This window comes from Gopherus flavomarginatus, chromosome 21, assembly GCF_025201925.1.
Source record: "Gopherus flavomarginatus isolate rGopFla2 chromosome 21, rGopFla2.mat.asm, whole genome shotgun sequence".
Lineage (NCBI taxonomy): Eukaryota > Metazoa > Chordata > Testudines > Testudinidae > Gopherus > Gopherus flavomarginatus.
This window is the reverse complement of record NC_066637.1, coordinates 14,955,157-14,967,404: the sequence shown is the minus strand read 5'-3', so window position 1 is coordinate 14,967,404 and position 12,248 is coordinate 14,955,157. Positions and strand designations below refer to the sequence as shown.

Sequence of the window (12,248 nt, the reverse complement as noted above, 5' to 3'; positions counted from 1 at the left end):
TAACTGGTTGGAAAATTGTTCCCAGAGAGTAGTTATCAATGGTTCACAGTCATGCTAGAAGGGCATAATGAGTGGGGTACCGCAGGGATCAGTTCTGGGTCTGGTTCTGTTCAATATCTTCATCAGTGATTTAGATAATGGCATAGAGAATACATTTATAAAGTTATAAATTGCAGCAAGAGTGATTTAGGTTGGACATTAGGAAAAACTTCCTAACTGTTGGGGTGGTTAAGCCCTGGAATAAATTGCCTGTGGAGGTTGTGGAATCTCCATCACTGGAGATTTTTAAGAGCAAGTTGGACAAACACCTGTCAGGGATGGTCTAGATAATACTTAGTCCTGCCATGAGTGCAGGGGACTGGACTAGATGACTTCTCAAGGTCCCTTCCAATTCTATGATTCTATGGCTACCCAATGGAAGTTTGGCCTGCGTGAGGACTGCAGGTTTATGTTTAAACACAGATAAATGGTGGTGGTGCTACAACCGTAGGCCAAGATGTGAAGGGGATTAGCACAGCAAAAGTACCCTCCCCTGCAGTTATTCCAAATCATTTTGTACAGCACCTAGCGCAGGACGGTCCTGGGCCTGGTGCCTCAGAGGTATTTAGGTTTCTGACCTCAGTGGGAGGTAGGTGTCAAAATACCTTTAAGGAGCTAAGCCTTGATCCATGACTAAGGTCCTAGGTGTTACAGTAATTCCAAACTAACTAATCATATGAGATTCTGCACTTTGACATGGAGTTATTGTCAACCTTTCCATGCCCAAATTCGGAGAGTGTTTTCATCGTCTGTTCCCACGGCTATTACAACTGCTGATTTGTTCCACTGAACGCACTAACTCATGGGGCACACACTAGCAGAGCCCCAGCCCGGGGGGTGGAGATTCCTATCTTAATTGACAATAGGGAGCCCAGGTGCACAGACAGTAAGTGCATGCAGACAACCTGTGGGCACAATAGTTCAAGTTAGTATGTAGGTGCCAACATCTGTAAGCTCTGGAACAATCACCTGTCCCCTGTCCCTTGAGTCCTGATTTACCTCTATCACACCCCAGGTGAGCTGCAAGGGATTAGCAGCACCTTCATATTGAGTTCCACAGGTCGCTCAGCTCCAACGAGTCTCAACAATGCTTGAACCTGAGGCTAAGGGTGGATTTAAAGCTGAGGTTTTAGTAGTAACTGGATGGAAATAATCTACTTTTAATGCACTTCAGGACAAATTCACCTGCTAAAATCCCATTGATGGCAGTGAGACCTGGATCTGGGTTCTGGACTGGGCAGAACTGTCTGGCTGAAGGTTCCCGGAGGAGTGGAGGTTGTAGATGATTTGAGCTATTTGGCTCAGATCCAGATGTTTCTGCATCAGCTACTGAGCGGCTATCATTTAAAAACAACAACAAATCACTGCTTAACCTTTAGTCCTGCACTATATCCACAGGGTGCGTGAGCTGCATTGTCTAGTACAGAACGTAAGCTCCGTGAAAGAGATATGATGTCGGCCTTTACGTCTGTGCACTGCGGAGCACGCTGTTGGCTTTCAATAATTAAATGATAATAAGGACATAAGCATGTGTCACCCTACTCCAGGATATGTTGCTAGGTGGAAAACCCAGTCACTCCTACCCTTTCTGTCCCACTGGGCTCTTTGCTTCAGTGCTTGTGAACAATGCTTGGGTTTGAAGGTAAAACTAGACTAGGTCCAACTGTTAGCACTTTCATTGCGCCAAGAGTGGGAGCACTTCTCTTGTCTCCACCAGGCATGCTGAACATGGAAACTATGGAGGAAGGACCTCCAAGGAAGAGAACCTGGTTAAGGTGACATGACAGAGTGCCCAGGACTTCTCTTGTGATGGGTAAAGGGTAAAAAGAGGGTGGTGCCTTTTGGAATGGGATGTGATCATTTGAGAGCATCTCCTTAGTAGTCTCTTCACAACGTGGGTCGTATGGTGCCCCTGTTGTTATCTAAAGCTGTCCTTCCGGCATAAACACACAGGTGGGACAGGAGAGCTAGTTATGCCACCTACTCTCCCTGGGGGTGAAGCCTTCCTGAGATCCACCTCCCTTGTGCTCGAACTGACTGAACTCCTTCAAGACAGGAGGGTGACGGAACCCAGAGAAAATTGGCCAATCATTTCAAGCCAATCAGCCACGTGAAGTGATTGAAGGGGGAGCTGCTTCCAGCTTTCTCACTCACGCTGAATGGTGACTAGTTCAGGTCAGTCGAACGCCTCTGAGTCACAACCCAGAGAAGAACACGGTTACACTCTTCCATTTTATTCAGAAGCAGCAGAAGGCAAATCTGCACTGAAGCAAGAGCAAAGGAAATCAACATTTTTCTATGTTCACTTATGCACTTAGGCCCAATCCAAAGACTATTGAAGAGAATGGAGAGACTCCCCCTGGCTCCCATCATAACTTAACCATGGCAGAGGACACGTACCAGTTCTTCCTAATATTTTAATCAAAAACATGACACGTGTTGCTTTCTCCCTCTAAATAATTTCTCTTCTGATCCTGTGTATCGTGATGCAGGTAAGGTACATCGGGTCTCTTATTTAAGAGCAGTTCCTTGGATTCTGCCTGAGAGTAGCCGAGGGAGAGAGCAGCCAAGAACCACTTGATAGGAAGCAATTCCCAATCTCAGGTCAAGCACTTGATTGCTTAACAGTGTGGAAATGCTGAATTCATGAGAATAGGGGATGGCTTAATGAGAATTGCAAGGAGCCTTTGCTTAACACCTTGGCTTTCTCCCTGTGCACTTTATGTTGGAGTAGAAGCGATATTTCTTGTTGTAGCTCCTTAAGTTGCGCTTCATGCACAATGCAGCGGCCTTGTCACACTCGCAGATGTTCCTTTTACACCAGGTGCCTGGACCTGGGAAGACCAGGGAAGAAGCACATTGCTTAGGGAGTGGGGCACCAACTCCAGGAGCATCAGAGCTGGGTGAATTATTTGCAGTCAGCCACTGATTCATTATTTCCCAAAGTGTTCAGCATTGGGCTAATTCTACTCCCATCCAGACCAATGGCAACGCTCCCATTGGCTTCAGTGAAGGCAGAGTTGTAGGCCAATGCTGAGCGCTTTTGAAAATCCCATCTCCACCCCACTCCCCTTCCTCCACAAGCACCATTTCTGCTTTAGAGGTTCATGGTTCCAGAGTAGCTGACAAGTTGTTCCTTCAAAACGTATTCCAACCCAGGGGCTGCTAACAAACCATTTGGTGTAACTGTTGGTGCCTGTCATCACTGCTCCTAATTCTCTTTTCTCACTAGTCATCGAAGTCACCTGGTGCTGTTTCCCCTCTCTGACAGAGCGTTCCAAAGCTATAGAAAGTTCTCAAGATGGCTTGTGAACACTTCCATTGTGAATGTTTGTGCAAAATCCTGGCACCCGTGCACACTCACGAGTAATTGTGGCACTTTCCTTTTTGGCACACAACCGTGTGAACAACACTTCAGCACGGGCACATGTTTGCAGAATGCGGATAAAGGGGGTTGCATACACCATCAAGATGAATGTGTGCTCTCTTTCTCTCTGCTGGTCTGAAATCCCAATATAGATGACTTCTATCACTTCCATTTTATTTTCCTCTTATTTACCTTTAAAAAGAACAGGAGTACTTGTGGCACCTTAGAGACTAACAAATTTATTTGAGCAGAAGCGTTCGTGGGCTATAGCCCACTTCAGTGTATGCATAAAATGGAACATATAGTAAGGAGATATATATACACATACAGAGAACATGAAAAGGTGAGAGTTGCCCTACCAACTCTAAGAGCTAATTAATTAAGATGAGCAATTATCAGCAGGAGAAAAGAACTTTTGTAGTGATAATGACAAGAAGGTGTGAGGATACTTAACATGGGGAAATAGATTCAATGTGTGTAATGGCTCAGCCATTCCCAGTCTCTATTCAAGCCTAAATTGATGGTATCTAGTTTGCATATTAATTCAAGTTCAGCAGTTTCTCCTTGGAGTCTGTTTTTGTCACCTTCTTGCCATTATCACTATGATAGTTTTTTTTCCTCCTGCTGATAATTGCTCATCTTAATTAATTAGTCTCAGAGTTGGTAGGGCAACTCCCACCTTTTCACGTTCTCAGTATGTGTATATATATCTCCTTACTATAAGTTCCATACTATGCATCCGATGAAGTGGGCTGTAGCCCACGAAAGCTTATACTCAAATAAATTTGTTAGTCTCTAAGAGTATGTCTACAGTACCCACCGGATAGCGATCGAGCTATCGGGGATCGATTTATTGTGTGTAATGTAGATGCGATAAATCGATCCCCGATCACTCTCCTGTTGACTGCTGAGCTCCAGCAGTGTGAGAGGTGGAAGAAAAGTTGATGGGGGAGCCACGGCTGTTGATCCAGTGCCGCGAGGATGCGAAGAAAGTAATTTTAATTCGATCTAAGATACGTCGACTTCAGCTACGCTATTCTCGTAGCTGAAGCTTAGTATCTTAGATTGATTCCCCCTCTCCCCCCCAGTGTAGACCAGGCCTAAGGTGCCACAAGTACTCCTGTTCTTTTTGCAGATACAGACTAACACGGCTGCTACTCTGAAACTAATTTACCTTTGGCTGTCTAGAGTCGGACTGTGTGTCCGATGTCCAGCTGGGGGAAGCTAGCCTAGCTGTACTGAACTCAAGGCTCTCCAGCTGAGGTTCTGACCCCACAGATTTTAAGTCAGTGGCACAGCAAAGCAATGAGCTGATTTGGGAGCAGAGACAAAGGAAGTGCCTGTCTTTCTATGGGCCTGGCTACTCACCGCACGTTATGACTCCTCTCCTGTAAGTGTAATGGTATTTGTCAGTTATGACATGACATCGTTGAGCCGTCAACTGTGAGTAGCAGCAGTCGTGATGCAGGCAACACCTGTAGGTAGAATCAGGTTGAAGCTGATACACAGCATAGTATGTGGGAAAAACAAAACAACCCACTCCTCAACCACCCCGCCCCTCAATCGGTTTCTAAGTTACATGAAACAAGCAGATCCTGCAGCTTCACGGCTAAGCAGAGTTAAGCAGTTAGCAAAACTTACTCATACAAATAGTCTCACTGAAGTCAATGGATTTTATTCTCCTCTCACTCTAAACCTTCTGATATCATGGTTCTTCGCTTTTCTTATTACTGTACTTTCTCTGCTCCCTCTACTGGCCGTCTTTCTGTTTTCCCACACATTCTGTCTGGGCTTGGCGTGAGAGCCTTTTCTTCTGCATCTCCTGACGTCTGGAACAGACTTTGTGTCCCTCTGCAGTTCTGTTCTCAGGGCCTGGTCCGCAGCTCCTGTAGATCAGTGTAGCTCCAGGGAACTACTTTCATTTATCTCAACTGGGGATCTGGACCTCAGTCTTCTTTCAAAACTCCTGTGAGCACAAATCAGGCTACATGCCTCCTAAAGTAACTCAATTAACTTCAGTGGAGTTACAATAAGGATGAATTCGATCCCATCTTTTCTCCCTGGCTTAACCCTTTTTCCTTTCTCCTTCTGCTATTGCTTTCTATTTCCTGTACCCGTGTTTCACTCTGCAAAGCCTATGGGTAGGACCCTCCAAATTCACGGTCCATGTTGGTCAATTTCACAGTCATAGGATTTTTAAAATTGTAAATTTCATGATTTCAGCTATTTAAATCTGAAATGTCACAGTGTTGTAATTGTGGGGATCCTGACCCAAAAAGGAGTTGTGTGGGGAGGTGTCACAGGATTATTGTAGGGAGAGTTGTGGTATTGCTACCTTTACTTCTGCACTGCTGCTGGCAGCAGTGTTGCCTTCAGAGCTGGGCACCTGGCCAACAGCCACCTCTCTCCAGCCACCCAGCTCTGAAGGCAGCATAGAAGTAAGAATGGCAATACCGCAACCCCCCTAAAATAACTTTGTGACCCTCCTGCAATTCCCTTTTTGGTCAGGACCCCAAATCTGAAAAATGCTGGTCTCCTCCATGAAATCTGTATAGTACAGGGTAAAAGCCCACAAGACCAGATTTCATGGTCCAGGACGTGTTTTTCACAGCCACGAATTTGGTAGGGTCCTACCTATTGGGATGCAGCTGGGATGCAGCTGATACTCAGCAAGCTCAAGTTGTTTGGTATCTCGAGAAAGGATTATAGAACCGTAATTCACCAGTGATGCCTGTGTTTTTAGAATACTGCTGTAATCCGTAACTACTGTACCAATCAGTTGCATCCTTAGGCATTCCTTTGCCCCCCACACCACAGTGGCATCCATAGAAGGTATAATTCGGTAGAGCACTTTTCCCAGTTGCTTGTTTGATCATCTTGCGAAACTCAAAGAGACTCCCATGCACCATGAATTCACCTGCAAAATAACAGCAGAGGGTTACATCACAGTTCAGGGCCTCTGCACCTGTATTCCCCTGCTGTGGTCCAGCAAGGACACCCAGTCTCTTGGGCAGAGATGTGTCTCTCTCTCCATCCTGATCAGGGTATTTCCAGGCGGCTTACACAGTGCTATCCCGCAGCAAGGCAGACAGCCTAATGGCCAGCACCAGTCCTTTGCTTTCTCATCAGAGATTAGGAACACTGTGACTGCCCACAGTGGTAAGTTACCACACAGCTTTCTAAGCAATCACATTTAACTCTTAAGGTACAAATCATTATAGAGAAAACATATTAAAAAGCCATAAAAGAACCTACACACATGCTGATCAGCTTACCAGGGATCACCCTCCCACGCCCATCCCAAAGGCTCTGGCTGGCCATTAGCTCTTTGAACCCCACACAGGGTTTTTTCCCCTTGTGGTCCCTGCTTCATCATAGCCTCAGCTCTGACTGACACATCTCTGTGTGAATGAGGTACTTCTTTATACCATTTTTGGGTCTTTTGATCTGTCTTCGTGTAGCTGGTGACCAGTAGCCAAAAAGTCCTCTCATGCAAAGCTTCAAAAGGCTGAGTTTTTGTATACCTAGAGTTTTTGCATCACCCTCCTCCTCGAGATTTCCCTGGGAAACATACTTGTCGTTCTTGTCTTTTCCCATTGTTTCAAACAGTCCTTTGAAGTGAACAGTTCCCATTGTTTGCCTGGGTCCTGTCTTCTCTTTAAAAGAAGTTACATACACTCCCCTAACAGTACCTGAACAGTTCATTTTTTACATAATGAGCTCCTAAGATACTTAAACTTCATTCAGTGAAGTCTGTCCAGGATTTTGTCATAGCTGTCACAGGTCACCTTACACATTAGAGAAGGAGACATTTCCTATAGGAAATAGCACTGATTCTCCACGTGGTAAGATACCAGTCAACAGAATTACATGAAGGATGATTCTGGCCCAGGGTGTGCATTAGAAGGCTTAGTCTTTTGTGTTGACATTTTCGCAGAGGTGTTTGTATTGGTGATCATTCCTATCACAATCAATGACTTTGGGTGGGAATGACCCTGTGCTCTCAAGCAGCCCTGCCAATGACATGATGGTTACCGAGCCAGTGTCATGGTAAGAAACAGGTTACCCCCATGTGACAATCAGGGTCCAGACACCTCAAGGGGAAAACAAGGCCCCCAGAGAATAAGCAATTGAATCAACTGGTGGTATACACTATTGCGTATAGAAATGCATCAAGTATGGTCTTTTAAGAAAGCTTTTAATTACTCCTTAGGGCATTCTGCACCAAAACATGAATAATTCTGCACACAATATTTTAAAATTCTGCAGATTTTATTTGTCAAATAAATGTAGAGACTCCGGCATGGCAGTGGGGAGCACAGGCCACTGACTGCACAGAGGTGGGAGATCACTGCGCAGCTTCCCGCCCCGGGACATGGACTCAGCAGTGAGGCTGCACCCAACCCTGACACAGCACAAGGACCGGGCCTGCCCCAGAAATACCCCAGGGCCCTGCCCCTCCATGCCAGGTGCACCAGGTGTGGGCAGGCAGGCTCAGCAAGGTAGGATCCACGTGTGGAGGGGCTCAGTGTGGGGCGATCCAGGTGTGGGTTGAGAGGGCTCAGTGTGGGGCAATCTGGGTGCAGGCAACTCAGTGGGGGATCTGGGCATGGGGGTGGATTTGGATGCACAGGAGGTTGTTGGGGGGTTCTGGGTGCAACAGTAATGGGACTCTGCAGGGGGGGTCCGAGTGAAGGTGTTTGGGACTCAGCAAGAGGGAGTCTGGGTGTGGGGGGGATAGAGCTCGTAAGGTGGGTCTGGGGGAGTGGGGCTCAGGGATCCAGGTGCAGATGATTGGGGCTTGGTAGGGTAGGGATCCGGGTGGCTTGTTGGGGTGGTCCAGGGGGAGTGGGGCTCATCGGAGGGGGCAGGTTCTGGGTGCGGGTGGGGTCAGGCTTGGTGGGAAGGTCTGGGTATGAGGAGGTCTGGATGCATGAAGGTTGGGCAGATGAGGGAGCAGCTCCCTGTACAGTGATCCCTCCCCCTGCAGCTGAGGAGTGATGGGTGCAGGAAGTATGGGGGAGGCGGGTGTTTGCAGAGCTTCCTACAGGCAGGGGAGAAATCTGGGGATGGGTCTGACACGGCTCCGGATGCTGTTCAAGTGAAGAGGAAGTCCCGTCCTCCCCAGCCCAGCCGGGTCTAGCAGCTGGTCCCAGTGCAGGGTAGGAGCCACCAGCCAGGTCTTCCCCGGTCCCTCCCCCTGCCCCACAGTGATTTACCTCTCTGCCGGCTGCCCTGGGCACCTGAAATATACTGCTGGGGATGGTTGCATGACCACTCTTGTGGCTTCCCTTTGCTTCCCCATCAGAAAGTCATTTTTCTTCAGGGAAGCCAAGAAATCTGCGGGGGACAAATTCCGTGCATGTGTAGCGGTGCCCAATTCCCCAAGAAGGAGTTAAATTGTAATGCTCTGACCTTGAGGGTCATTAGGAGATGTGGACCTCGGTTATGGTTATGAAGAAACGCATGCACATATGTGTAGAAAGTTATCATTGTAACCACAGAGCAACTCCAGCATCACCTCACAGCAGGGCGCTAAAGCAACTGGGTAGGGAGGGGTACCTCCCAAGCCAGTTGTTCACACAATGCCAGCTCTAAGCAGTCAGCATTGTACAACCCAGGAGAAAAGACAAACGATGGGCCATTCACTTTAACGGGAAAACATTAAGACATCCTGTCTAGAATTTCCATACCTAAATAACCGTGAGGTACCATGCTAGGAGAAAGAAAGGAAAAAAAGCCTTTTAAAGAAGAGGCTTGAAACTGCAGTTTTCATCCAGAAACTGAGGGCCAATCTCTAACAGGAAGCCCTCCGTGAAATGCTGGATCCCCTCTATAAAAGGAGACACACTGGAAGACCGTTTAGAGGCAATAGGTAACAGATTAGACTTAATCTAACGTAAAGTGCAACACCGGAAGCTGTGGCTGCAGGTTTATTTTCTGTGTAATGTTCGGTGTTGCTTATCTTCACTAGCTCATCTTCAAAGCTGTGATTTTTTTTCCCTATTAAAATCAACTTTTGGTTTTTATTTTGTACCCCAAGCAGGTCTCTGGGGGTGCAAACTGCGTGGAGCACGAGCGCCAAAATGAGCTGAGAACCGGGGGCTGTTTTCACACCTTCGGGGGTGATGAACCAGAAGGGAAAGATCCAAGTGTCTGGTAGTTAAAGAACTTAGGGGGTGGATTTGGGGAGAGTTGGGGTAGAAGGAGCTGTTGGAGTAACTAGGTGAGTGGAAGCCAGGGTGAGACCTTTATGCTCGTCAGCTGGCTACTGGTGTCAGGGCTCCAAGCCCTAGCCACATGGCATTCAGGCACCCAAGTTACAAGGCAGGTGGTGACAGAACCTCTTACTGGTTTGGGGGATCCCCAAAACACGCCACCCCAATCCTAAACAGCAGCTGAGAAGAGTGTAGCATGGAGCTGGAGGCGGGTGGGTGCATGCGACAGATGTAGACACCTTTATAGCCCACCCAGTCCTAGGCTGGCTGCAGACAAGGATGGTCCCCACAGCTGCTCTAACAAGGGTCTGCAATGGACAGTCAGGAGGCTGGAAGCATGCATCCCCTTGGGCTATGCCCCCTACATGAGCACTTGGCAGGGATATGACATTGGATCTGCAACACTAGCTCTATGCCACCAGAGGAGTCTCTAACTGTGTGGCAATCCTCACCTAGCTGGCTGCACCAGCAGCGCTGGGCACCACAGAATCCGACCCTCAGGTTCTACTCTCACACTAGTTCTATACCGGGACTTCAATGGGTTACACAGAATCTACTCCAATGTCAACAAGAACAGAATCAGGCCCAGTATAATTAGCACATATTAGAGGGTTTGCAAATTTACTGCACTTACTGCAGGATAACAGCACAGCCAATGCCAAGAGAAGCCTCATCTTCCTCTGGCCAGGACCTGGAAGAAAAAACAAATCCACCCTGATCATCTATTCGAGGGGTTTTCTAGCAGGCTTTAGAAAACAGATACTCTGTATGGCCCAATGGAATGCTTTGTGAGGCATATGGCTCAATGCTGGAACGCTTTGTCAGGTAAACTCCCGCTGAGCTAAATGGGCCTTTTATTGGAGTACGGGACTTGCAGTTAACAAAAGAAAGGGAAGGAGGTGTAAGCAGGGTCTGAATGAACTCCCCTGACAGCTAGCTGGGAGGCGGAGAGACATCAGGAGCAAACTGTATTTACATGAACACACCCACTCTACTTAGATATCCGGCAGATAGGTGTTGCTTAAAGTGATCAACTTTGGCTGGTGTTGGGTTACAGATCACTTGAGTACTGAATGCAGGGGTAGTGAAATGCTGTTATCAACGTTGTTGTTTTTATTGTATGAATAAAGGGGAGCAGAACTGTGCTTAACCTGTCCCAAATGAGGGGGTCACCCTTGGCTGAAAGGACCTCATTAAGCCAGGGGCTCCAGTGCCAGACCCCTGTGGAAGTTAGAGAGGAGGGGAGGGAAGGGGACAGGACAGGACAGGACAGGACAGGACAGGTCAGGTCAGGTCAGGTCAGGTCAGGTGTCCCAACCAGGAGGGGTGGATGAATCCCCGGTCTGGCTTAACCTGTTTCTTCCCACTGTTGTTCAAAGATAGTACAAAATAGACTCCATTGGGAGCCTTTGTTATTTTAAGTACTTAAATAAGAGCAGACATCACGTGTGGTAGGACAGTTTTTGCCCAGCCAGCTAAAAGCTGAAAATCACTAAAAGCTGACAATCGGTAAGAGACTGACCAGCAGAGAGGCAGGTGGCAGCAGAAGGTAACTGATAGTTGGCCAGCGGGAGTGGAATGAGTGGCTGGCGGGGCGGCCAACCAGAGCAAGTGCTCAGATGGGGGAGCAAACAAGGTGTGTTCTTCCCCAGGTGGGAGATGAGCTCACAGCTGAACCCTGGGAACTCACTGACCAAGGACAACCTCCATGAGTGGGGTGTGGTGTGGTGATGGAGCAGAAGGAGGCACAGAAAAGTAACTTTTGGTTGTAGAACTCAAGAACATGAGGCAGAAGACTGCCCCATGCACTCTGGGGTGGGCATCCTGCTCACAGTTTTAGGATTATGAATCCTGCTTGTGCCATTTTCCCCAATTAATGTTGGGTGACTTCCCTCCTTTCATTAAAAGTTTCTTTTCTATACTCAGACTCTGTGCTTGTGAATGGGGAAGGATCGCTGCTCAAAGGCACCCAGGGGTGGTGTGTAATTTTCCCAGGTTACTAGGTGGGGGATCAAGCCGGTTCTGTGTGGTATTCCTGAAGAGGAACCCATAGATATTGAACCCGGCCCTGGCAGAAGGGTTACACAGGTTTTATCAATGGTTCCACTGCTGGGTGTGAGGCCCCTTGTTAACGGGGGTGGAGGCCCTTTGAAAACATAGATACAGTATAAAATACACAAGGACTAAGCAACTGTAATTAGCCAGTTACCCATGCTGAGTTTCTCATGAATCTGCAGTGACATTAGTACTCACTGGGAGTAAAATATATATGCTCATATGATAGAAGTCACATGGCCTTTATAGCGTTCAAATGAATGAATCTAATGCAGGGGGCCATATCCTTAGCTGGTGTAGATCAGTGCAATTCCACTGAAGTCAACGGAGCAATGCTGATTGACACCATCTGAGGATCTGGCTCAGGGAGTTAAAATATAATAAAAAGATCAAATCACAATAAAGCTAGGATGAAATTTGTTAGTGACACACAACTACACAATGGATCAAGGCCCAGACACTCACCCCATTGAAATCAGTGGCAAAACTTTCCTTGAATTTAATGAGAGCAAGACATGCCAGAGGTGCTGGAACTAGGGGTGCTGGGGATGCAGCCGCATTCTATGGCT

General features: G+C 47.4%; 1 protein-coding gene across 1 annotated transcript in view; it reads right to left on the bottom strand.

The window, feature by feature from the left end:
* The window catches only part of LOC127038888 (otoconin-90-like), a 28,057-nt gene that overhangs the window by 2,954 nt on the left and 12,855 nt on the right, over positions 1–12,248 (bottom strand). Inside the window, exons 8-11 of the mRNA XM_050931958.1 lie at positions 10,259–10,315; positions 6,179–6,323; positions 4,775–4,881; positions 2,738–2,873 (exon numbers count right to left, since the gene is read on the bottom strand). Coding sequence (XP_050787915.1) covers positions 2,738–2,873; positions 4,775–4,881; positions 6,179–6,323; positions 10,259–10,315 — 445 coding nt within the window. The remainder of the gene's footprint in view (positions 1–2,737; positions 2,874–4,774; positions 4,882–6,178; positions 6,324–10,258; positions 10,316–12,248) is intronic.